This window comes from Salvelinus fontinalis, chromosome 40 (genome assembly GCF_029448725.1).
Source record: "Salvelinus fontinalis isolate EN_2023a chromosome 40, ASM2944872v1, whole genome shotgun sequence".
Taxonomy (NCBI): Eukaryota; Metazoa; Chordata; class Actinopteri; order Salmoniformes; family Salmonidae; genus Salvelinus; species Salvelinus fontinalis.
In genome coordinates this window covers 19,394,614-19,417,876 of record NC_074704.1, presented here as the reverse complement: position 1 = coordinate 19,417,876, position 23,263 = coordinate 19,394,614, and the positions used below count along the sequence as shown (strand labels likewise).

Sequence of the window (23,263 nt, the reverse complement as noted above, 5' to 3'; positions counted from 1 at the left end):
AAGTTGGGAAAACCCTTCAGTTAACTACTGTACCTATCAATTATCCAGTTGTAGGAATTATGGTTCCTCAATATACATTTAACAACGTATGCTATGTGTTACAGCACTACTTTTGGTGTCCCCCTCAGGAATTGCTCTTGAGAAAATTTAATGTAATTGTCCCCTCCAAGGTTGATCTCAGATTTTCGCCCCTGCTTACTCCACCAGGCAAGTCCTTTAAAAACCCATCAGAAAGACACAACAAGTCCAGAAATACAGTCTTAATAACGTCTAGTCTTTATTGGTGTGTGCCATACATCAGCAGTAAGATACAGAGTCAGAGCATAGTCTATCAACTGCATTCAGATACTAAGCGTTTACACGTTTTCAGTTATTCAGTTTAGCATGGTAGCTGTTGCTCTTAACGCTCGAGAGAGAAAGATAGTTGAGAATAAAACATCCTAAACATAACCACACGTGGACGCACATGAATCCCAACTTCCACTTAAGTCATATTTTCACTTGCGTTGCTATCTATGGGAGGCTAAGTGGAAGTTTAACTTGAAGTGCAAGTCGGGATTCATTCAACTAGAAAGCGGCTGATGTTTTAAGGCATTTTGACAACACTATAGCATTCATTCCATGTTTTGTTTTGTATTATTCGTCGGTTTTGGTTTCGCGTGGCAACGGGTATTCAAGAACAGCTCTATTTTGTACACGAGAAGTTTTTGTCACACATGCATTTGAGAAAAGTTTGGCAGTGCTGCAGTAGTAGTAGTGAGGTTTGTTGTAGAGGCTTGTTGCAAGGGTATTTAGACACCTGTGACCCTCTTGATTACGTTGAAGTCATAGCTATTCTAAACTTATACCTGTGGTTGTGTACAAGGCTACTTGTATCTGTACTTGTACTTGCACTCATATTTGTACTTGTCGATGTAGCTGTGCTTGTACTTGCAACCAGTTTTCCTTTGTAAATTTCATTTACATTGGAGCTCGAGAATTAAGGAAACGGTAGGCCAAACTTTCTGATTTTCCCAACCTGATTCCCCACTATGAGTTCCCCTAGGAAACTGTCCACATATACAAACACATACAACTCCAGACACTCAGACACTTAGTAACGCAAGCCTCGTGGAAAACAACGGCAACCACATCTCCACCAATCAACAGCTTTCTGTAGTTTGTTGTACAATCAGTGGTTTCCATTCTCAGGGTGAGTGAGTGCAGCCGGTCAGGGCTTAGAGGGCCGTGACAGACAGTCAGACAGACATAGATACAGAGGTAGCCTAGGTCCAGATTTGTTTGTGCTCTCTTGCCAACTCTATGTCAATGAGAGACAATGAGTTGGCAACATAGCAGAAATAGACTGGCACTCAAGCTAAGATACAGAGGTAAGAAGACAGAAGTAGTTGTGTTGAAACCTGGCAATGCACAAGAAGGAAACAAAAGGGCTGCCTAGTTTCTTTACATACAGATTTCTATTGGTGAGATCATTCATAATCACTCACAACAGACATAATAATTCCGTCATGGCCGTATTTTTCAGAGGTCATGGTGCTTTAAAAGCATCATGGTCCCGTCCATTTTTCTGGACTATTGGCTTGTTTTTGTTTACTTGTTTGTTTGGCTTGTTAGTTGTTGTGTTCCTAAGGCGTAGTGTTGTGATGTGGTACTGTTCGGAGCATCGCTGTTAATTCAAACGGGCTTCAGGAGTCTGCAATGGAACGTGGGAAATGGAGTTTATGCATACCATTCTGCCCGACACACCCTATTGGACCATGTAGAAGCCCTTGGATTGGTGCTAAAACGTCATCCGCTACCTACGCATTCTCTATTTGATTGATTGAGCCTGTCGTGAGAAAGAGAATATAAAGGTAGCTCATCTTCTCTCTCTCTCTCTCTCTGTTTAATTTCCTTTCTCCCTGTTTCTCAGAGTCCTACACCTCCTACTTTTCTTTCTACTTCTCCCATTGCCCCTTTTCTTGTAACCAGTCATGGCCTGCACAAACTGATCAGTTCAAATGAAATCCCATCTAGATCGATATATAAGTGCCCTGAATATGACCCTCGTCATGACGAACATCCTCATCATTCGCAGAATCATCACACAAGAACCAGGCAGTGTTGCTGAGGACAATGTCAGCAGCGTGTGCCGAAGTCACATCCTGTCTAAATGACGGCCTTCATCTCAAGTCTAACCTACTGGCCAACTAAGCACGTACAACCTCATGTTCTAAAACCAGTGTTGTGTACATGGCGATGTAAAGCATTGGCAATGAAGTGTGGAACCCAGCATCCCATTGTTTTCCTACTATACGTTATGAGTATGTGAAAATTAAGTATGGCCCTCTAACAATCTGTCACCATGCAAGCTTGAGATATGCTACATACATCATGCAAATAACAGTTTGATTATTAGCTAGTTTCACTTTCAGGCTGAAATGTCAGGCGGTCTATTCAAACATCAATCAGCGCTTACACTAAAAGGGCATTATCATCATTTTCACAATTTCACAGAATTATTCCAACCTCATAGTGTGTAAACATTTATAAAACACCGGAAAATCACGCTTCTGACTAGACTGGGCCTTTATAGAAGTTTGATTCATTGACATCAAGAGTAATCTTGGAGAGTAATTATGCTTTTGATGGAACCATTGTTGGTTGAGCTCTGGTTCTGGTGTAGAAGGGGTGGCAGTTTAAACAACGCGCTGTTGTCATGCAGATTTGAGTGGCCCGGGATCATAAGGCAGATGCTATTGACAGTGACGAGGCCAGGGTACGAACAAGCCTTTTAGATATACTCTGATTTTGTTACTCGTGATGTTTTGTCTGAAAAAAGAAGAAGAACTTTATCTGCATTGCATTGAAACTCAGAGTTCGCAATATTATCTGCATTGTAGATAAGGCAAAAATGGCTCAGCAAGATCACAGATCTTTTTTGTTTTCTGCTGAGTTTGAATAACTGTGTGCTCCTTTAACAACGTGATCGATCTCTAGCTCTCACCTCCGTACCATACAAGTGCTTTCATTCATATTGTAGTATGTGGATGTAGTAGATGTATTAACAACAGTTAACAAGCTGATATGTTTTGGATTTTTGTTTTTCGTGCACAAATTCAAACTCTCACACACACATCCCCCCCTCCCCCCAGGGAATGTGTATAGAGAATATTATCATAGGCGGTGGCAGTAGTGCATGATTATTTCTTGAACTGAATGACATCTATCACAGCTCGGTGCCAAACTAGCCTGGTGTCCCAAACTGATTTAGCTGTGTTTAACTGTTGTTTCTAGTGAGTGCAGCGTTCAGTCTGATTAAACCAGGCTAGTGCCATACAATAGCGCGAGCCCAAAGTGAGAATAAACTGTTTGAGTATTGTACTGAACTGTATGTTCCTATCACCACAATAACCTACGTGTCTCCTGATAGGGCCAGAAGTGTGTCTGTAACTACTTTGTTATTGTCATAGTAAGAGAGTAGAGTGGAGAGAAGTAAAGTGATTGGTTGTTGGATAGTGGTAGGTTACACATTAGTAGTAGTAGAGTCTAAACTATAACGGATTCCTCTCTGAGAATACCCCTGCGAAGGGGGGGAGGGGGAAGGGGAGTAGGAGGGAGGGGATGGAAGGTGGAAGGTTAAACCTAAGGGAAGGGGAGAGTCTAGTTTTTCTGGTTGGTGGAGTTGGCGTCGCTGGACTCCTTCTGTTCTCCGTCGTTGGACCCCTTGCCAGACTTGCTCTGCCCATCCTCCTGGTCCTTTCCCTCGTCCTTCTTGGAGCCTCCAGAGATGGTGGTGTACCTGGTGGTCTGGTTGTAGCTGCCCATGCTGGGCAAGTCCACGTCGCCGGAGGAGGTCATGTCGGAGGACCTCATGTTGGAGGACCTCATGTCGGAGGACCTCATGCCGAAGGACCTCATCTCGGAGGACCTCATGTTCATGCCGGGGCTGGAGTAGGTGATGCCTGTGCTGATGCGGGTCTCTTCCCCTTCCAGGAGTTTCCTGAGGAGAGGAGGGGAGTGTTAGGGAGGGAGTGTTGCGGAGGAAGAGAGGGATGGGGGGAGAAGAAAGCAGGGGCAGAGGGAAGAGGGAGCGGAAGGAGAGATGTAGAGAAAGAGATAGCGGGAGGGGAGGAAGGGAGAGAGATAGGGTTGGTTAAATACAGGTTAAAATATAAACGAGTCGCGTGACCAGCCCATGCTACCCCAGGAGAGTAATGCTGTCACCTCAGGGCGTGTGGCTAAGGACTTCTAAATCTATGTCATTGATTGATCAGGATCTTTAAAGTGATGCTGATCAAGTGTTGGTCATGCAGGTATTTAGGCATGACATTTTCAAGCTTAATAAATCTACTGTAACTATATGAAAGCTAGGATGTCAATTTGTATGTTACAGTAATAGATCAATGTGATGTTATGATTACAATGATGAATGTTATGATTATAATGGTGAATAGAAGCTATGTAAAATGTATGCATTACTGTAAGTGGCTTTGGGTAAAAGCATCTGCTAAATTGCATATATTATATTATTATATATGATTATATTAAGTACCTGTATGCAGCAATTTCAATATCCAGCGCCATCTTGACATTCAGCAGGTCCTGGTACTCCCGCAGGTGACGAGCCATCTCGCTCTTAGTGGTCCTCAGGTCATTGTCCAGCTCGGCCATGTTGTCCTGGTAACATATTGAAGTAGAAAACAAATTGTGAAACAGTGGCAACCCTAAAAGTGAATTGTGTTGATATAGGCTATGTTTTAATATAGCCTACCTTCTGAGTGTTGGTGATGCCTGACTCAAGAAAATAACGATAACAATAAGACGTATAAATTGGATTTTAAATAACCAAGAACAGGCCGCTCTCCTAAGAATATTTAATCACCATGTACAGTACAGAGACGCACTAACGCCAAATAAAATACGGTTATAAGAGAGCAGTCAATGGGGTTCTCAGTTACTAAGTATAACACAAAGCAGTTACAATGAGAGGCGCGTGCGTATTTTAAAATTAGAACAGTGGTTTTCAACTTCCAAACTCAAAAAAAGCTAAAAGACGCTTTCAACCGCAGCCCTATAACCGGTGACAGAGCGTCTTATCACGCCACCGGAATAGTTTCAGCACCATGGAGAGTGAACAGCTCCTATTGTCATCTCAACACTTTTATTTTACAGCTCTCGTGTTGTACATTTTAGTAAAACAATTTAATAGCTCTAAAATAATTGTTAGAAAGCTAAATTCCCCAATTTTATTAGAACAGAAATTGTGATTTTCTTTTAATCAGAATTAGATTATTATTATTTTTTCTACACATGGTTAAATGCAACATCTTTCCAAACTAAACAGTTCTTTATCTCTTGCTTTATCCTGGACATGTTTGTAAACAAACTGCAATAAAGATAAGCTCACATTTAAACTTTTAAGTGTATTTAAAGTAAACATATAATGTCTTACCTGGTACTGCCCAATCTCCTGGTTGTGCCTCTCCTCCATCTCGTTGAGCTGCCTTTCCAGGGACTCGTTGGTTCCCCTCAGGCTCTCGATCTCGATGGTCTTGGACTGGAGCTGCCTCCTGAACTCATTGAGTTCCTCCCGGCTGGCGCGCATCGCCTCCTGGCTACGGGTGGCCTGCTCATTGAGGTCAACGAACTTCGACTTGTACCACTCCTCGGCGGACTGGAGGTTCTTGGAGGCCATGGACTCATACTGGCCTCGGATCTCCTTCAGGGCAGAGGTGAGGTCAGGTTTGGAGACCTCCATCTCCACGGACACCTGGGCGGCTTGGATCATGTTCATGAGCTCGGCCACCTCCTCCTCGTGCACCTTCCTCATGAAGTTGATCTCGTCGAGGAGGGATTCTACCTTCTTCTCCAGGTCTAAACGCACCATGGTGGCGTCGTCCACGTCCTTCTTGAACGCCTTGAGGTTCTGCTCGGCTTCCTCCCGCAGGCGGTACTCGTCATCGTATTTGCCACGGAGCTTCTGCAGGTCCTCTTCGATGTTGTCACGCTCGATGAGGATCTGGGACTTCTCACCGTTCACCTCATCGAGCTGGGAGCGCAGCTCGCGGATCTCCTGCTGGTACAGGTCCGCCAGGCGCGAGGGCTCCGTCTGCCTCTGACGCAGGGTCACCAGCTCGGTCTCGAGCACCTTGTTCTGCTGTTCCAAGTTGCGAACCTTGTCGATGAACATGGCAAAGCGGTCATTGAGCCCCATCATCTGCTCCTTCTCGTTGGTGCGGATGATTTTGAACTCATTGTTGAGCACCGTGCTCTGGGCGAAATCCAAGTTCTCCATCGGCATGGGCATCTGCGAGTAGGACCGGCCAGAGGACCTCTTCTGGTGGAAAGAGGAGCCCAGGTTAGAGCCCATGCTCCGGGACTGAGGCTGGGACCGGTAACCGCCGCTGCGTAAAGAGGCATTGCTTATCCGGGATGGAGAGCTGGAGTAACGGGGAGACTCCCCGAAAATCTTTCGGTAGGAAGAGGCGGAATTGAAGTCAGATCCGTAGCTCATCTTGGCGAGTGATGAAAGAGAGCAGAGCAGGGGGCGCGTCTCCTTTTTATAGGGGGACCTCACAACGATCTATAATTAATGCCGGCTGATGGCAACCTCTAGCCTGCCCAACTGGCCACTGCAGATGTCCCAGGTAAAACAACCTCTCATCAAATAGCTTAAATATACTGAGTCATTGATTATAAGCACGTTTAAATGGATAATTACCACATTTATATTAGTGATTAAACTCACACCTAAGGAGCCGTACCTGTTTTGGGCGCTAGAGCCGGTAGATGGAACTGTCCGTTTTGGCGCAGTGCTGATATCAGCAAAATAAATATTTTATCTCGTTTTAGCCACTCACCTCTGAGGAGACTGGACACATTATACTAAACTATATTTAATGTTGTTCTAAACCTGTGCAATTTTCATTCTCAATACTATTGGACTTAGGATGCGTTTTTAGGCTGCCTAACACATGTATTCTGTAGCCTAAAACCGGTAGTAATGCTGAAATGTATATTATTTTAGAAGGTGAACCTGAAGTGTTACTGCCATTTGTGAGCTACTCCTCCCATTACTGAAAGTAATAAAGGTCATTCTACATAATTTGACACTACAATTATGAACCATGAACTATGAAGTGTCTTGTCTCTACGTTAATAGGCTTACATCAAATATCGTCCTGCAGAGGATCGAGCACATTTCTGACATATGGCTAGATTTAGTTTGTAAATATCCCTGTATCATCCTTCGTCATCATGCAGCTTTCCAGAATCAGACCTCTCTCCACACCTCCCATGGAAATGGTTGTGTGATGCTGCCCTCTGTTGACGCAACTCATACTGCACGGCACCAGAGTTTGGGATGGGACAGATGCAGCTAAATACAAGGCTAGGTGCATATGGTTAGATGGATGGATGTAGACAGTGTTGGGTTTATATAGCCTGGAATTCTAAATTACTTTAGCAGACATTTATATATTTAAATATGACATGAGATGGATGAGAGACAGATAGCTTCTAATGCCCCGTGGGGAGATTATTCACCAATCTACTATTGGGTCAATCATACACTATGGCATTGTTACTGTACATGGATGGTGTGGTAACCTGACGGTGCATCTCACTTTTACATGGTTTGGTAACCTGACGGTGCAGTTCACTGTTACATGGTTTGATAACTTGACGGTGCATCTCACTTTTACATGGTTTGGTAACCTGACGGTGCAGTTCACTGTTACATGGTTTGATAACTTGACGGTGCAGTTCACTGTTACATGGTTTGATAACTTGACGGTGCAGTTCACTGTTACATGGTTTGATAACTTGACGGTGCATCTCACTTTTACATGGTTTGGTAACCTGACGGTGCAGTTCACTGTTACATGGTTTGATAACTTGACGGTGCAGTTCACTGTTACATGGTTTGATAACTTGACGGTGCATCTCACTTTTACATGGTTTGGTAACCTGACGGTGCAGTTCACTGTTACATGGTTTGATAACCTGACGGTGCAGTTCACTGTTACATGGTTTGATAACTTGACGGTGCAGTTCACTGTTACATGGATTGGTAACCTGATGGTGCAGCTCACTGTTACATGGTTTGATAACTTGACGGTGCAGCTCACTGTTACATGGTTTGGTAACATGACGGTGCAGTTCACTGTTACATGGTTTGGTAACCTGATGGTGTAGCTTAATGTTACATGGTTTGGTAACCTGACGGTGCAGCTCACTGTTACATGGTTTAGTAACATGACGGTGCAGTTCACTGTTACATGGCTTGGTAACCTGACGGTGTAGCTTATTGTTACATGGTTTGGTAACATGACGGTGCAGTTCACTGTTACATGGCTTGGTAACCTGACGGTGCAGCTCACTGTTACATGGTTTAGTAACATGACGGTGCAGTTCACTGTTACATGGCTTGGTAACCTGACGGTGTAGCTCACTGTTACATGTTTTGGTAACCTGACGGTGCAGCTCACTGTTACATAGTTTGATAACCTGACGGTGCAGTTCACTGTTACATAGTTTGATAACCTGACGGTGCAGTTCACTGTTACATGGTTTGGTAACCTGACGGTGCATCTCACTTTTACATGGTTTGGTAACATGACGGTGCAGTTCACTGTTACATGGCTTGGTAACCTGACGGTGCAGCTCACTGTTACATGGTTTAGTAACATGACGGTGCAGTTCACTGTTACATGGCTTGGTAACCTGATGGTGCAGCTCACTGTTACATGGTTTTGTAACCTGACGGTGCAGCTCACTGTTACATAGTTTGATAACCTGACGGTGCAGTTCACTGTTACATAGTTTGATAACCTGACGGTGCAGTTCACTGTTACATGGTTTGGTAACCTGACGGTGCATCTCACTTTTACATGGTTTGGTAACCTGACGGTGCATCTCACTTTTACATGGCTTGGTAACCTGATGGTGCAGCTCACTGTTACATGGTTTGGTAACCTGACGGTGCAGCTCACTGTTACATAGTTTGGTAACCTGACGGTGCAGCTGAAAGCCCAAATCTTAAGACTGACTAAGACAGAAGGGAAGATTATAGGCATGCCACTTCCCTCCTCTCTCCAGGACAGGGTCATATCGGACCCCACACATGCACTGAACACAGAGCTCCAGCCGATGCCACCGGGGAGGTGTTATACGGTGCCTAGATGCAGGCTGAACAGATATAAACATTATTTTGTCCCCCTGTCATTAAAACTGCTAAACAGCAGCGGAGACACAGAGGTAGATTAGGGAAACAGCAATAACAGACTGGAGCCTGGCCTTTAGGCCTTCATCATGTGGAACTGCCACCTAGTCACATCCTTGCCTGCCATGCACTTATTAACGTTTTGTGTGGGTTTATTAACGTTTTATTGTAGGCCTACTTACTGGAGCCTACCCAGCAAAATAATAGAGAATAGAGAAATTATTTGCCTAATAGAATAAGTATAAATTGTAAATAGATTGATTTGGAAAAACAAATCAAAGTTTGCAATAGTGTTTGCAGTAAAACTTGTGAAATTACGAAATCACAATTGTATTTGTATTAGAAATACATTTAGTGAATGAAAGGAATTGCAACAGTAGTCTCATTGATGGCCCATTGATGATATCAGAATTGTATTCAGCCTAAAATCATCACATTTCAATAATACAATTTATGTCCCTCCCCCTTACAGCAGAAAAACACCGCCCACTGCTTCGGTAACAATCCACTGTCAGCAGAGAGATTTTACAAGAAATTGCGGAAGAATCATATCTCCACGGACTGTGTATGCATAACGTATCTACTTGTTGTTCTGCGAGTGCATTTCAGATACTTTTTTCGATTTTGTTCCACGTTGATCGTGTATGAAGCGCATGCTCAGATTATCAAACGGTGCAGTTTTTGCTTTATCGAGGAATACGGAGGTGAGTGTAAGTAAAATCGTTCACAGAACACCCGTTTTTGTTCTATTCTATTATAGACAGTCTGCCACTTTGGCTTTTCCGTGAAGGGGGAGCAGATGTGAATGGTTGTTTTGTAACCTGCTAGCTAGCTTAGCATAATGCTAATAAATGCGACAAAATAGTTAAATTGTGGTTTAGCTAACGTCCATTTTGTAAATTGCCTAACGTTAGTATTTAATGCTAAACTCCCTAATCAGCTGTTAGCTGACAAGGTAGCTATAACTAGCTACATTACTAGCTAACCCCCTTGGCGACCTGCAAGTAAAGAAAAGGTGATTCGACAGAGACCATTGTTTGTGCTGGCAAGATAAGCGCATAATGACAAGCCCTCCGCGAGCTGAGCCTATAATTAAAAGGTAGCTACAGTATATATTCAGGCTAACAATAAGCTAAACCTAGTTATTAAAGATGCAATATGTAACTTTTTTTGGGCGACCCAACCAAATTCACACAGAAATACAGGTTATAGATCTTTCTTTATTATTGAAAGCAAGTCAAAGAAGCTGTAGATCTGTTCTATGTGCACTTTTTCTATGCTTCCCGTTCTTAAGTTTCGGTATTGTATACCAGCTTCAAACAGCTGAAAATACAATATTTTTGTTTATGGAAAATATATTAGATGGTACAATGATTCTCTACGCAATGACTGGTTCTTTTGTCACAAACTGAACTCAGGTGAAATATTAGCAAGTGATTTATGCATATTGCACCTTTTAAAGCACATACCTAGCTACTGAATTTAAAATGTGACCTAGCTAGCTAACTAATTTATCACTTTTTGTTGGCCACAAAATCTCTGTTAGCTACCATGCTAGCTAGCGTAGCTCAGCTGATTTTTGCTTGCTACTCAAATGGAGTAGTTACTGCTAGTTTACTTGACATTCTTTTTACCTTGTGTTGATTTGCCCATTCTTTTAGCAAACGTAAAACGTAGTTAGCTGCTACATAACGTTAGCTATCTATTTGTTTCATCAAAAACATATCTGGCATGGTGCATCATCAGCCAATCCGGCATTGATTGGGCTGACAAGGCAGGTCCAGTCTTCCCTGACCTTGGACCTAGTCTGAACACTGTATAAAATATTAACTTGGTCTTTGATTGTATAGCCAATTACAAAATGTTAAATAAAGCTATACTCTGCATTTCTTCACTGGTTTGTCAAGGAGCATAAGGCTGGAATAGGCAAACTTTTATCTATGCCAAAAATGCCAAGGGCTGTCCTTGGCCTCCTTAGAAAACTTGCTCAGTTGAGTAGTTCACACTGTGATGTCACTTTGCCTGAACCCAGTTTCAGAGCATCTCATCAAATGTCACTTTTCCTTATAGCACAGCTGAGAGCGAGGAAACTCATGGTTGCTGGGGAGAAGTCTTTCCCTCACCCTTAGCCAGCAGATCTGACCCGCTTGCTTACAGCTGCACTAGGGTTGGACAGCATTCCTGTGTATGTTAAGACACCGTGGAGCTGACGTGAGGTATTGCTCAGAAACCGTACCTTAATCCAAGGATGCGAAATGTGTTGTACTCCGAATGGTTCCAATATCCCAACTGTTACACCATGAGAAGATTGAACGACAGCTAGAAACGAGCACTGGTTCAATCTTATCGGTGTAACAGTTGGCATAACGGGACAATTCAAAGTACAACACATTTCTCATCCCTGGATTGAGGTACATTTCCCGAGCTTTATCTCACGCTGGCACACAGTGTGTTAATAACAGCAATTCTGTCCAACCCTAGTGCTGCTGTAAGCAAGGTCAGATCTGCTGGCTACCTCACCCTTCAACCCCTCAAGGTTTTCTCGCTTGTTTGTCTATTGTGTCATTTGCAAATTGTGTGACAAAGAAAAGCTGACCTCAGCTTTTTCTCCTGCCCCCTTCCCTAGTCTCCTGGGAGATAGAGAAGGCCATTAATGTTTTAAAAAACTGGTCATTCTCTGGAGAGACAGCTAAAAACATAAATCTTTCCCCTGAGAATTTTACGCTGCTAAACACTGAACAGATGTGCATGCTGGCACTGAAGGTTCTTTTCATTTCTGTTTTTATCATTTAAAAATAAATAAAAGTAATGCGTTACGCCTACCGTACAACCCAATTTCGTCTCACGTGTTCTCGATTTAATCTAATCTAAGCTACCCTAACTCTTTGTCTCTCAAACTGAGTAGCCCAGAAGAAGTGAGTGACTTTCTTCCACCTCGGTGGCCGACCGTTTTTCAATAGCCACAGTAATTAGTCTTACATTCGTCCCCTCTTCTTCTAACTCATTACCGAGTCTTGCATAGAAATGGCCTGCAAACTGCAACGTGTGAACATTGACAACACTCGCAGTTCGATTTCTTTAGTAGTCAAGAGTGACTCAAACTAGGGATGTGTCCCAAGCAGTACCCTGTACACTATATATGGAATAGGGTGCCATTTGGTACACAGACTTGGCCTAGTGTATTTTAGGGATTTGATAAGATTATTGTGGCTCTTTTGTTCTGTCATTGACAAAACAAACAGCTGGTGTGACTGGAGGACTAGGCTCTCCCCGCCCGGCGGCTCTCCCCGCCCGGCGGCTCTCCACGCCTTCGAACTACATAATTAGTCTAAATGCAGCCGGGTGGCAGGCAGTGGCTTGCAACTGTGGCTCGTTCATACAGGTTCCGCAGAGCTAGTGTAGTGAACTCTTTGAGAGTTCATACTCCTCCTGTTTGAAGATTTCAAAGTTATTTGACGCTAAATAGATAAGCCTATATAATGTTCAGTTAGGCCTATGCTCAAAGCGCAAGAAGAGGAAACTGCAGAATCATGTCAAGGTGAATTTCTCTTATTTCCCCCCTCTCTAGATTGACTTTCAGAGGATTTTAAAGATATAAATATGACCACTTCATGGAGCGACAGACTGCAGAACTATGCAGACCTTCCAGCCAACATGGACGGGCTGGCCATGAAGAAGTACCGCAGAGAGGCTTACCATAGGTATGTATGGATGGACACTGTCAGTGACATATTAGTTACCACAGTTATTGATACTGTCAGGGGTGACATGTTCCCATAGGTAGGTAGGTATGTATGTATGTATGTATGTATTCAAGGGTTTTTCTTTATTTTAACTATTTTCTACATTGTAGAATAATAGTGAAGACATCAAAACTATGAAATAACACATATGGAATCATGTAGTAACCAAAAAAGTGTTAAACACTCTTGGCATTCTCTCAACCAGCTTCACCTGGAATGCTTTTCCAACAGTCTTGAAGGAGTTCCCGCATATGCCGAGCACTTGTTTGCTGCTTTTCCTTCACCCTGCGGTCCAACTCATCCTAAATCATCTCAATTGGGTTGATGTCAGGTGATTGTGGAGGCCAGGTCATCTGATGCAGCACTCCATCTCTCTCCTTCTTTGTCAAATTGCTCTTACACAGCCCGGAGGTCATTTTCCTGTTGAAAAATAAATGATAGGCCCAAAGCACAAATCTGCACATAAGCACAAATCTGATGGGATGGCGTATCGCTGCAGAATACTGTGGTAGACATGCTGGTTAAGTGTGCCTTACATTCTAAATAGATCACTGACAGTGTCACCAGAAAAGCACCATCACACCTTCTCCATGCTTCACGGTGGGAACCACACATGCAGAGATCATCCGTTCACTTGCTCTGCATCTCACAAAGACATGGCGGTTGGAAGCAAAAATCTCAAATTTGGACTCATCAGACCAGGACAGATTTCCACCGGTCTAATGTGCATTGCTCGTGTTTATTGGCCTAAGCAAGTCTCTTATTCTTTTTGGCATCCTTTAGTAGTGGTTTCTTTGCAACAATTCGACCATGAAGGCCTGATTCACAGGTGTGTCTCAGTCTGTTACTTGAACTCTGTGAAGCATTTATTTGGGTAGCAATCTGAGGCTGGTAACTCTAATGAACTTATCCTCTGCAGCAGAGGTAACTATGGGTCTTCCTTTCCTGTGGCGGTCCTAATGAGAGTCAGTTTCATTATAGCGCTTGATGGTTTTTGCGACTGCACTTGAAGAATCTTTCAAAGTTCTTGAAATGTTCAGCGTTGACTGACCTTCACGTTTTAAAGTAATGATAAAGTGTTGTTTCTCTTTGCTTATTTGAGCTGTTCTTTTACCAAATAGGTCTATCTTCGGTATACCTCCCCTACCTTGTCACAACACAACTGATTGGCTCAAACACATTAAGAAGAAAATAAATTCCACAAATTAACAAGGCACACCTGTTAATTGAAATGCATTCCAGGTGACTACCTCATGACTGGTTGAGAGAATGCCAAGAGTGTGCAAAGCTGTCATCAAGGCAAAGGATGGCTACTTTGAAGACTCTCAATTATAAAATGTATTTTTATTTGTTTAACACTTTCTTTTGGTTGCTACATGATTCCATGTGTTATTTCTTAGTTTTGATGTCTTCACTATTATTCTACAATGTAGAAAATAGTAAACATAAAGAAACACCCTTGAATGAGTAGGTGTACAAACTTTTGACTGGTACTGTATGTATGGATGGACACTGGGAAGATAGCCTAGCGGTTAAGAGTTGTGGGCCAGGAACCAATAGGTTGTTGGTTCGAATCCCCAAGCCGACTAGGTGAAAAATCTGTCGATATGCCCTTGAGCAAGGCACTTAACCCTAATTGCGCCTGTAAGTCCCCGTGGATAAGATCGTCTGCTAAATGACTAACATGTAAAGGATGTATAATAAGATTCAGTTATATTAAGCTACTGTACTGTATGTAGCTGTGTATTGTGTGTCACTGTTTTCTTTAGTCATTAGTCTACTTCAGATAATTACAGCAGCAACATATGACAGGACGCTATGATACTACTTGGTTGTAAATGTGTTAACCCAACCCTCTGTTTGTAAATGTCTTTCAACTTGGGGTAAACACATTTCCACTTTTCACGTTTCCTAATTCTCAGTTCACACCTGTGGATTTGAATGTGGTGTAATTGTATGTTATTCTTTGGTCAAATAGCTTACGACAACCTGTCAGCAATGTAGAGTATATAACAGAGTCAGTGTGTACTAGTTTGTTTTACACCCGTTCAGTTCTGAAGTCTCTGTGGATTTAATCGAACACTTCCTGTCTGAAGCGTCTTCCTCAGAACTTCATGACCGTTATACCAACATCCTGTTCAACTGAAACACATGTATTTTCTCAATACTGACATGTCATTTGTGATGTGTTTGTGTTAGAGGTGGGCGATATGGGGAAAAAAATCCATATTACGATAAATTGCCTGAATTTAGGCGCTAACGATAAATTTCCTGAATTTAGGCGCTAACGATAAATAGAACGATAAGTTTACAACATGAATGTGCACCACAGGTTTTAAAACTGATCCTTTAAACTACTAGTACCTGTATGGTTGTAGCCATCAATTGTCCCATTAACAAACATCCATATTATATTAGCAAACTTATTTCATTTCAAACTTCACATTTCTCTACTGTAGGCTACTTATCGTAATGAAAGTTATCAGCAAAACGTCTGCCGATACTTTTCGGTTTATCATCCCAGCTCTAGTGTGTGTGACTGTGTGTGTGGTCCCACACTAGCTGCTTGCAGCGGTCAAATAACCTCTCTCTATGTCCTAACTCGATAAACTAGTCCTCTAATTCGTTAAATATAGGCCAAAGTGGTGCCCAGTCGTAAAATAGGTTACAATGTTTTGGCAGTCACTTACTTTTGTAATTGGAAATGGGGACCCTAAAATAGATGAGCCCTAACTGCATTTTCTCATGACAGGAAAGAAGCCTTTGGCCATGCATGCTGGTTAGCTGGCCTTAATGGTAGACAACGGCAGTGGGCAGGAATGCCGGCTCCACGTGAGTGCGATGAACAGCGGCTTGTGCAACGTTTAACTTCACCAAAGAGACGTTGTGCGCGTGCGGGTTAATTGCAGTTATTTCATCCGGTTACATAACCTATGGACATTACAGCGGCACTAAAGCTGTCACTTTTCTGTCACTGTTAGGTCTATCTGCGTTCACTGGCACTCTGGCATCTGGTAGGAAGTCTGTAAGCGAAGCCCCTCACAACAACAGAATTGAACTGCTACTACCTGGTTGTTTTGCTGGTTTTGAGAGTTGTTGATACATTTGATGTACATCTAACAACACTTTTTTGTTGAAATGTCTTAGTTTAACAAGCTTTGCCGATTCAAAAACATCAGCAACCTTTACAGAAAGAGTATCATTGCTGAACGGCTGATGAAACCATACAATGAAACAATCCACTCAGTCAGTAAGGCTAGCACCATTTGTTAGTCTCACAGAGAAGGGTCTGTCACGGTAGGTTCAATGTACTGTTTCCATAAGATAAGGTTACTGGTGGAACACAAATCTGCCTGATTGTCACACACTGTGGTCTGCTTAAGCTAGGGATTCACTGTTAGATATAGACTACATAGAAATAGAATCACTGTGCTCTGAAGGGCTTTACCCATTCTAGTAAATCTATTTCTACGTCGCCTGCACCTAAAAGTGAATCCTCTGTCAGACCACAGTGGTGACAACCAGACAGTCAGGTAATGGTAGGCTAGTACGAGAGGCCGGCCCACACATTGTCTATTTGAGGCCCAGTCATCAGGTCAAAGTGGGCTGTCCCCCACCGTCACTCTTTGTCAATAGTAGGGAGAAGAGTACTCGCACACTTGGGCAACATTTATGACTACCACTCACATTCACCTCAGTGCTAATAGCCCCAGAACATCTTGGTCTATTTGCAGAAAGAGGGCCTGAACTGTACACCTACAGTTTGGCCGTTTAACCTGTTCTTAGGGGGACTGTAACTGTAACAAGGAGAACTCCAGTAATCCACCCATTACTTCAAGACCCCGCTTTGTACTCAATGCTGAGAATACAGTAGGTCCTTCTGAGGCCTACTCGCATTCCAGCTGATTGTTATCAGTTAGCCTAGAGAGACCTCTGCTGTAACCACAGCTTAGTGTCAGTTGTAGGTTTGCCTCACAGCCAGTGCACTGATATTGTAATTGTATCATCCATATTAGGGATTGTAAGCATCAGGTAATTGGCTATTTCTGATTAAATTATTCTGAGTTAAAGCAGTGAATGGTGTTACATTCTCCTTATTCGTGATGGAAAGCATAGCCCCTATTCACAAACCATCTCAGAGTAGGAGCGCAGATCTAGGATCAGGTCCATACAATCACATTCATTATAACCTAAAAGGCTAAACTGATCCTAGTACACTACGACTCTTTGCGAATACAGGCTTGAGCCTTAGTACTGTACAGTAGCCTAGCTCCAGTGGCTTAGGGCCTGGGAGGCACTGAGTTTGTTGCTGTTTCCTGATGGATTGTTCTGCATGTCTTCGAGAGGGCTAGAACAAACAACAACTCCCTCCCACCAACACCACTAGTGACAAACGGGCACCACAAACAACAACAACAATAACAGAGAATGATGCAGAATGGAAACAATAATTTTTGCAACACGTCAGAAATTGAATGGCAAGGAAGCAAAGAGAGTGGGCTCTTTTGTTCCTGGGCTGGAGTTGGAATAGCATTATGTAAGCGGGCTAGGCCAGGGCCCAGGCTAGTACACTTTTAGTCACGACACAGAATGCATCGTATGTCTGCCGTCGGGCTTAACTCGCAGTGGAAGCTGGTTCAGTGTGGAGCTGCAGCAAGGTAATGGCAAAATATTGGATAATTTCTGAATGTATTATGGTCTATTTCCTAGGTCCGTGACGATAGCAGTATCATACTAGCTGTGTTCAAATACCCATACTAACATACTGTATACTACATACTTAATGAGTGTATATACTACATACTATTAGTTCATTTTAGTATACTGTAAAAGAACCGTATCCTTTCCGTTGAGTGTACTAGTGCTTTGCCTGTCTACCGGAAGTTGATGCTGTTGCTATGCAACCTCTTGCTAGCTTGTTAGCATAACAAATGACTAGCTAGACCTTTTACGATTTTGGGTGTGTGCATAATTTCAATCTGGAGCGTTTGTAAATTCAGAGCGTTTCGCTCTTGGAGCATTCAGAGCGCACGCACTAGACGCTCTGGTCGAGGAGTAGGGTTGGTCTGAGCGCTCTGACCTCACAACGGCAGTCAAGCACCCAAGCTAACTGGCTAACGTTGGCTAGCTTGTTAGCTACTTCCAGACACAAATGAAAGAACACCTCTCTGACCATTTTACTTGCCCTAGCAGAGCTGGTTATCCAGAGCGTTGGTGACTGTAACTGTGCTGCTGGCAACATTTTAATTACGCTTTTTTTTAGCCAATGTTTGACACTTGCCATATTTCAATGGGTGTTGAGCGTTCATAAATTCATTAGTTATTCTGTGCTCTGGCACACTCTGAAATTGGAGAAGATAGCCAGCGTGAATTTACAAACGCCCATTGAAATTTACAAACGCGACAAGACGAGAGTGCTCTGAAATCGGAGTAGATAGACAGAATTAGCAATGCCCGTTGAGAATGCACAATGACTAAACTACGCAGCTAAGAATGAAGTGAATAATCATGTCAATAAACGTTGGGTAGTTAGTTATATAGCATATAGTTAATATACTGCCTGGCAAATTCGATATGTTAGCAGCCAACTAACTTTAGGACGGTAGCTAGCTTACATATTGCTGTGATGATATGCGGTTCGTAAGGTTAGCTAACTGTCAGCCAACATAACGTGTAATGTAACTTATTTCAAAAGTCATTACTTTATTACATTGCTCAACATTTTCTTAACATTTGTCTTAATTAGTTAAAGCAATGAATTTGTATCCTTTCTCGTTGGACTTCAGCTGCATATTTTCCAAAATTTTCTTCAAATCTGAAAACGTTGTGAAGCCACGCCCATTTTTCATTATGGGCCTGAAAAGCACGGAAATAGTGTCCACTGCATGTATACTTCGTATTTTGGCGAATTTAGTACGACATCCGGAACTTTTGGCATACTAACTATTTCCATACTATGACCAATAAGCATACTACATACTCAATTTAAGTCACACATAGTACATTAGTGTGGTTAGTATGAGTATTCGATCATAGCGAATATGTCTTCCATGGTAAAAATGGAAACACAAAGCAGACAATTCTTTGCTCCTTTTAAAAACCTGCTGTATTTAAAATATTGTGTTCTATAGCTTGGAAAATATATAAATGTGACTCGATAACAGCATAAGGATGTCTGTTCCCAACAATAGGACTTTTTTCGTAAAGAAGTTAAATACGTTTTTTTTTGCCTTGATACTAACAAGTATTGGGATACTGGTATCGTCCTGGACCTACTATTTCCCTGAATAGGAAAAGGGTAGTGTTAGGGTAGTGTTAGGGAAGTGTTAGGGTAGTGTTAGGGTAGTGTTAGGGTAGTGTTAGGGTAGTGGTAGGGTAGTGGTAGGGTAGTGGTAGGGTAGTGGTAGGGTAGTGGTAGGGTAGTGGTAGGGTAGTGTTAGGGTAGTGGTAGTGTTAGGGTAGTGTTAGGGTAGTGTTAGGGTAGTGTTAGGGTAGTGTTAGGGTAGTGTTAGGGTGTTGTGGAAATGAGGATTGTGTCAGATGTTGATTGATTGTTTCGGAGCAAAGAAAAAGCAGTTTGTGGAATGCCTGTCAACATGTTTTCAATCTCATTAACAGATATGTAGTTGTTGAACTGGATTTACTAGTTGCATGAAATATTTAAAAAAATGGCTAGATTAATTACATTGATTTGTGAGTGAAAACAACGGGAGACCTTTTTTGAATTCCAACATGTTTATAAAAACATTGCGAAATTCTATGTGTAGCTAATCTTTTTTATACAAGTTACTTTGCAGTATAAGTTGTTTTGTCGTAGTTTGTTCAAAAGCTGTAGGTAGCAGGCTACGCTGAGCTTACACAGTAAAGCGTAGAACCAGAGGAACGGAGATCTCTCTGACTGGAGCTGCCTGGCCTGGCCTGGCCTGCCACTGGAGCTGCCTGGCCTGGCCTGCCACTGGAGCTGCCTGGCCTGGCCTGCCACTGGAGCTGCCTGGCCTGGCCTGGCCTGCCACTGGAGCTGCCTGGCCTGGCCTGGCCTGCCACTGGAGCTGCCTGGCCTGGCCTGGCCTGCCACTGGAGCTGCCTGGCCTGGCCTGGCCTGCCACTGGAGCTGCCTGGCCTGGCCTGGCCTGCCACTGGAGCTGCCTGGCCTGGCCTGGCCTGCCACTGGAGCTGCCTGGCCTGGCCTGGCCTGCCACTGGAGCTGCCTGGCCTGGCCTGGCCTGCCACTGGAGCTGCCTGGCCTGGCCTGCCACTGGAGCTGCCTGGCCTGGCCTGCCACTGGAGCTGCCTGGCCTGGCCTGCCACTGGAGATGGCTGGATCAGAAAGTGTCAGGCAGGATATGCCAACAATGCCGACCACTCCAGCCATGCAGATCCCCCTACCGTGCCTTCAGATTTAACACCGGGAACAGTTGAGCTAGTTGAGCTGCCACCGTAAACATGCTGTCTATGCAGAATGGCGAGTCATGTTCATTAGGTACCAAACGGACTGAAACAGGGATGGAACTTGTCCAATGAGAAACACTCATTTTGTTGTCCATTGCAAAATGTTTTTTCTATAGTGTGCACTTGTGAACCTACCCTGTAGGAAGCAATGCACTGTCTGAGGGCTAATAATGCATTTTAAAAGGTTAAAAAGCTCAGACAGCGAGTCTAGCTGTCTAATACTCAAATTCCTATGTTTTTAAGACATGTGGGAACGCGCCTTGTAAGACTAGAGAAAATAGGAGCTTACTGACTTCATTATCTGTGCCAAATTGTTTCTAATATCTGTTTTGAGGCCATGCATATCAATTGTAGATGTTTGTTAGGCTATATTTCACAATGAGAACCACGAACCATGAGAACCACCATCACTAGATGGTTAACATATGATTTAATCCCCAAAATACCTCTGCTCATTCTTCTGTGAGAGGCCATTTATCCTAATGTTCTCCTTGCACACAGAGGTACAACTCTCTTGTATGTCTCTCAAAATCACTCTTCTGATTCTGTCCTTCTGTTTCCTCCCTTTTTAGAGTTTTTGTAAACAGAAGCTTGGCCATGGAGAAGATTAAATGCTTTGGCTTCGATATGGATTACACTCTAGCCGGTAAGTGCACTACAGTCGCTGCCCTGGCCGTCAAGACTTCTTTACAGTGTGTGTGTGTGTGTGTGTGGGCGCCCTCAGCCCACCGTCACTACTTTACAATGTAGGCTCAACTCTAGTTTGGTTGGCATAGCAACTAGTCGTCGGCCATATTGATTTCTCCTTCAGTGTTTGTTGACCAAGTACACCGGGTCAGAACAGGGGCTCACGTGTCATTCGATAAGCCCAGACCAGACTCACTGGGGCCTAGGGGGACTAGGGGTGGTGGGTAGAAGGACAGGGGAGGTGTAGGTTTCTTGGGGTACAGCGATGATGGAAAAAGGTGAGGAGTTCTTCAGAAGGATACTGTAACGGAGGAAAACGTGTGAACTGAATCTGTCATTTAGATGTTAGTTTAGATGTATTGTTTTTAGTCTCTTCTGTCATTGGAATTTGCAAACAACAAAACTCTTTGACCTCAAGTGATTGGTTAAGACTATCCTCACTTTCTATATACAGTATTAACACTAGTACAGTTTCTCTGTATTTGACTAAGCAATAGTAAAAGAAGTAGCAGTCATTTTTTAATAGTTTTCTAAGTGACAATAGGTTGTCTGTAATCCATTGACCTGACCGTCAACCACATGAAGGCAAGCCTAAAGCCAATTAGGGAACATCTCTTGACACAATGTCTAAATGATGGCGTTGACATGAGTCCGTGCCCGATTGTAAACCGCAAGGCGCACCAGAACCCTAGATGAGGTTCTCCCCAGTGACCGGCAGGAGGCTGAGGTGTCGCTGTGTCGCGCTCTGGCCAGGGAGGCCACAGCCCGTTTCTGTGGTCGCAACTCGAGCGTTGAGTGAAGCGATACGATAGCCCTGGCATCTTGTAAACATCATCACTTGGTTATGGACCGTCCTATAAAAAGAGGCTACATGTCAACAGTTGAGCGTCTGTAAAATCTGCCCTCAGATGATGGAAATGGGATATGGGCTGTGTGTTTGCGGGTACAAGCGATCCCCTTTCCCTAGGGATGACCCCCTCCTCAAAGTCACACACACACACACACACACACACACACACACACACACACACACACACACACACACACACACACACACACACACACACACACACACACACACACACACTGTATTTATAGATGAATTACCAACCCTCCACTTAGCTGAGTCACTGAAGCACGTTTAGCTAGCTAGATAGCGTCTTGACCAATGTTGATAGGACTTGACGCCTGAGGAGTCAGACCCCTCACTGGGACGACTTCTCACGGCAGCAGGTAGGCTACACGTTGGTTTCTGTTTCTAGTGAGGATTTAAAAAAGAGGGCTGTTAGGAGTTTTCATTTTGTTTTCATACAGCATGGTTAAATGTACAACATCCTCTGACTGTAAATAGACCATAACCGTACAGTGGTCCTATACGTTAAAATTAGGATCATGATATCTGGCAAATGTTGAACCATGTTCCTCTATGATAGGCCTTCTGTCAATAGCTTTGTGTCGCACAGAGGAGATCAAATGTCCTCCGGTCTATCCATGTCAATACGATACAGTATTTCCATATCAAGATCACGATGCCTGATAAAAGAGAAGCGCATTAGTTGAACCATGCCCTTCTATGATAGGTCATCCGTCATTAACTGTGGTTTATATCAAAGGTCGTGAAATCATCCGCTGATGACAGCTCTATGTGGCCTAACACTGTCCCTGCCCACTCGCCTCTAGCAAATTACCGTGGTAACTAGATGCCCCCGGCAACGCTGGCTGACACATCTGTCCTCGACGACTCGCTGTTCTGAAAACACAACATAGAGAGGCTTCACTGTACTGTAGTTCAAATGACACACACACACACACACACACACACACACACACACACACACACACACACACACACAGACACACTGTTCTGAAAACAACCTAGTGAGAGACTCCTGTTCTGAGAAGCTCAAATGACACTGGAGCCACACTGTCGACCTGTTAGTTCTATGGGGCACGGGATTATTTTATTGTAGCATAGTGATTAGCCTGAAAGCCATTCGTTTTGGAAGAAGCTAGACTATGCTATGCTAACTCTTAGCCTTTGGCAGAGCGGAGCCCAAGCTACTAACAGTACCCATGTTAATTTATGTTATTTTGACAAGGTGTTGCTGTCTAATAAAGATACTGCTGTCTGAGTGACAGCGATGTCTGGACCCACCTCCGATACAGCTAGATAAGTACT

At 43.3% G+C, this 23,263-nt stretch overlaps 2 protein-coding genes across 4 annotated transcripts in view; one reads left to right on the top strand and one right to left on the bottom strand.

Annotated features, from left to right (window-relative positions):
* Nucleotides 1-253: 253 nt before the first annotated feature.
* Nucleotides 254-6,596, bottom strand: LOC129839397 (glial fibrillary acidic protein-like). Its single transcript, XM_055906824.1, has 3 exons — nt 5,435-6,596; nt 4,535-4,659; nt 254-3,982 (listed from the first exon to the last, which is right to left on the bottom strand). Exons 1-3 carry the CDS (start codon nt 6,494-6,496, stop codon nt 3,643-3,645), a joined length of 1,527 nt encoding a protein of 508 aa, XP_055762799.1. The 5' UTR covers nt 6,497-6,596; the 3' UTR covers nt 254-3,642.
* LOC129839394 (cytosolic purine 5'-nucleotidase-like) overlaps nt 6,541-23,263 on the top strand; it is a 36,268-nt gene continuing 19,545 nt past the window's right edge. Inside the window, exons 1-3 of one of the 3 annotated variants that reach the window (XM_055906817.1) lie at nt 6,541-6,629; nt 12,774-12,906; nt 20,970-21,043. In XM_055906817.1, coding sequence (XP_055762792.1) covers nt 12,806-12,906; nt 20,970-21,043 — 175 coding nt within the window. In that variant the 5' untranslated portion in view covers nt 6,541-6,629; nt 12,774-12,805. Of the gene's footprint in view, nt 6,630-9,673; nt 9,916-12,773; nt 12,907-20,969; nt 21,044-23,263 lie in introns of those variants that run through there. The other 2 variants (XM_055906815.1, XM_055906816.1) reach the window with 2 other exon arrangements.

Bases quoted from the DNA above. Each gene is read 5' to 3' on its own strand.
- LOC129839397 (XM_055906824.1), bottom strand. From the start codon at position 6,496: ATGAGCTACGGATCTGACTTCAATTCCGCCTCTTCCTACCGAAAGATT. The intron at 4,660-5,434 runs GTAAGACATTAT...ATATGTTACCAG, and splicing joins AGGAGATTGGGCAGTACCAG to GACAACATGGCCGAGCTGGA. The intron at 3,983-4,534 runs GTACTTAATATA...TCCTCTCCTCAG, and splicing joins ATTGAAATTGCTGCATACAG to GAAACTCCTGGAAGGGGAAG.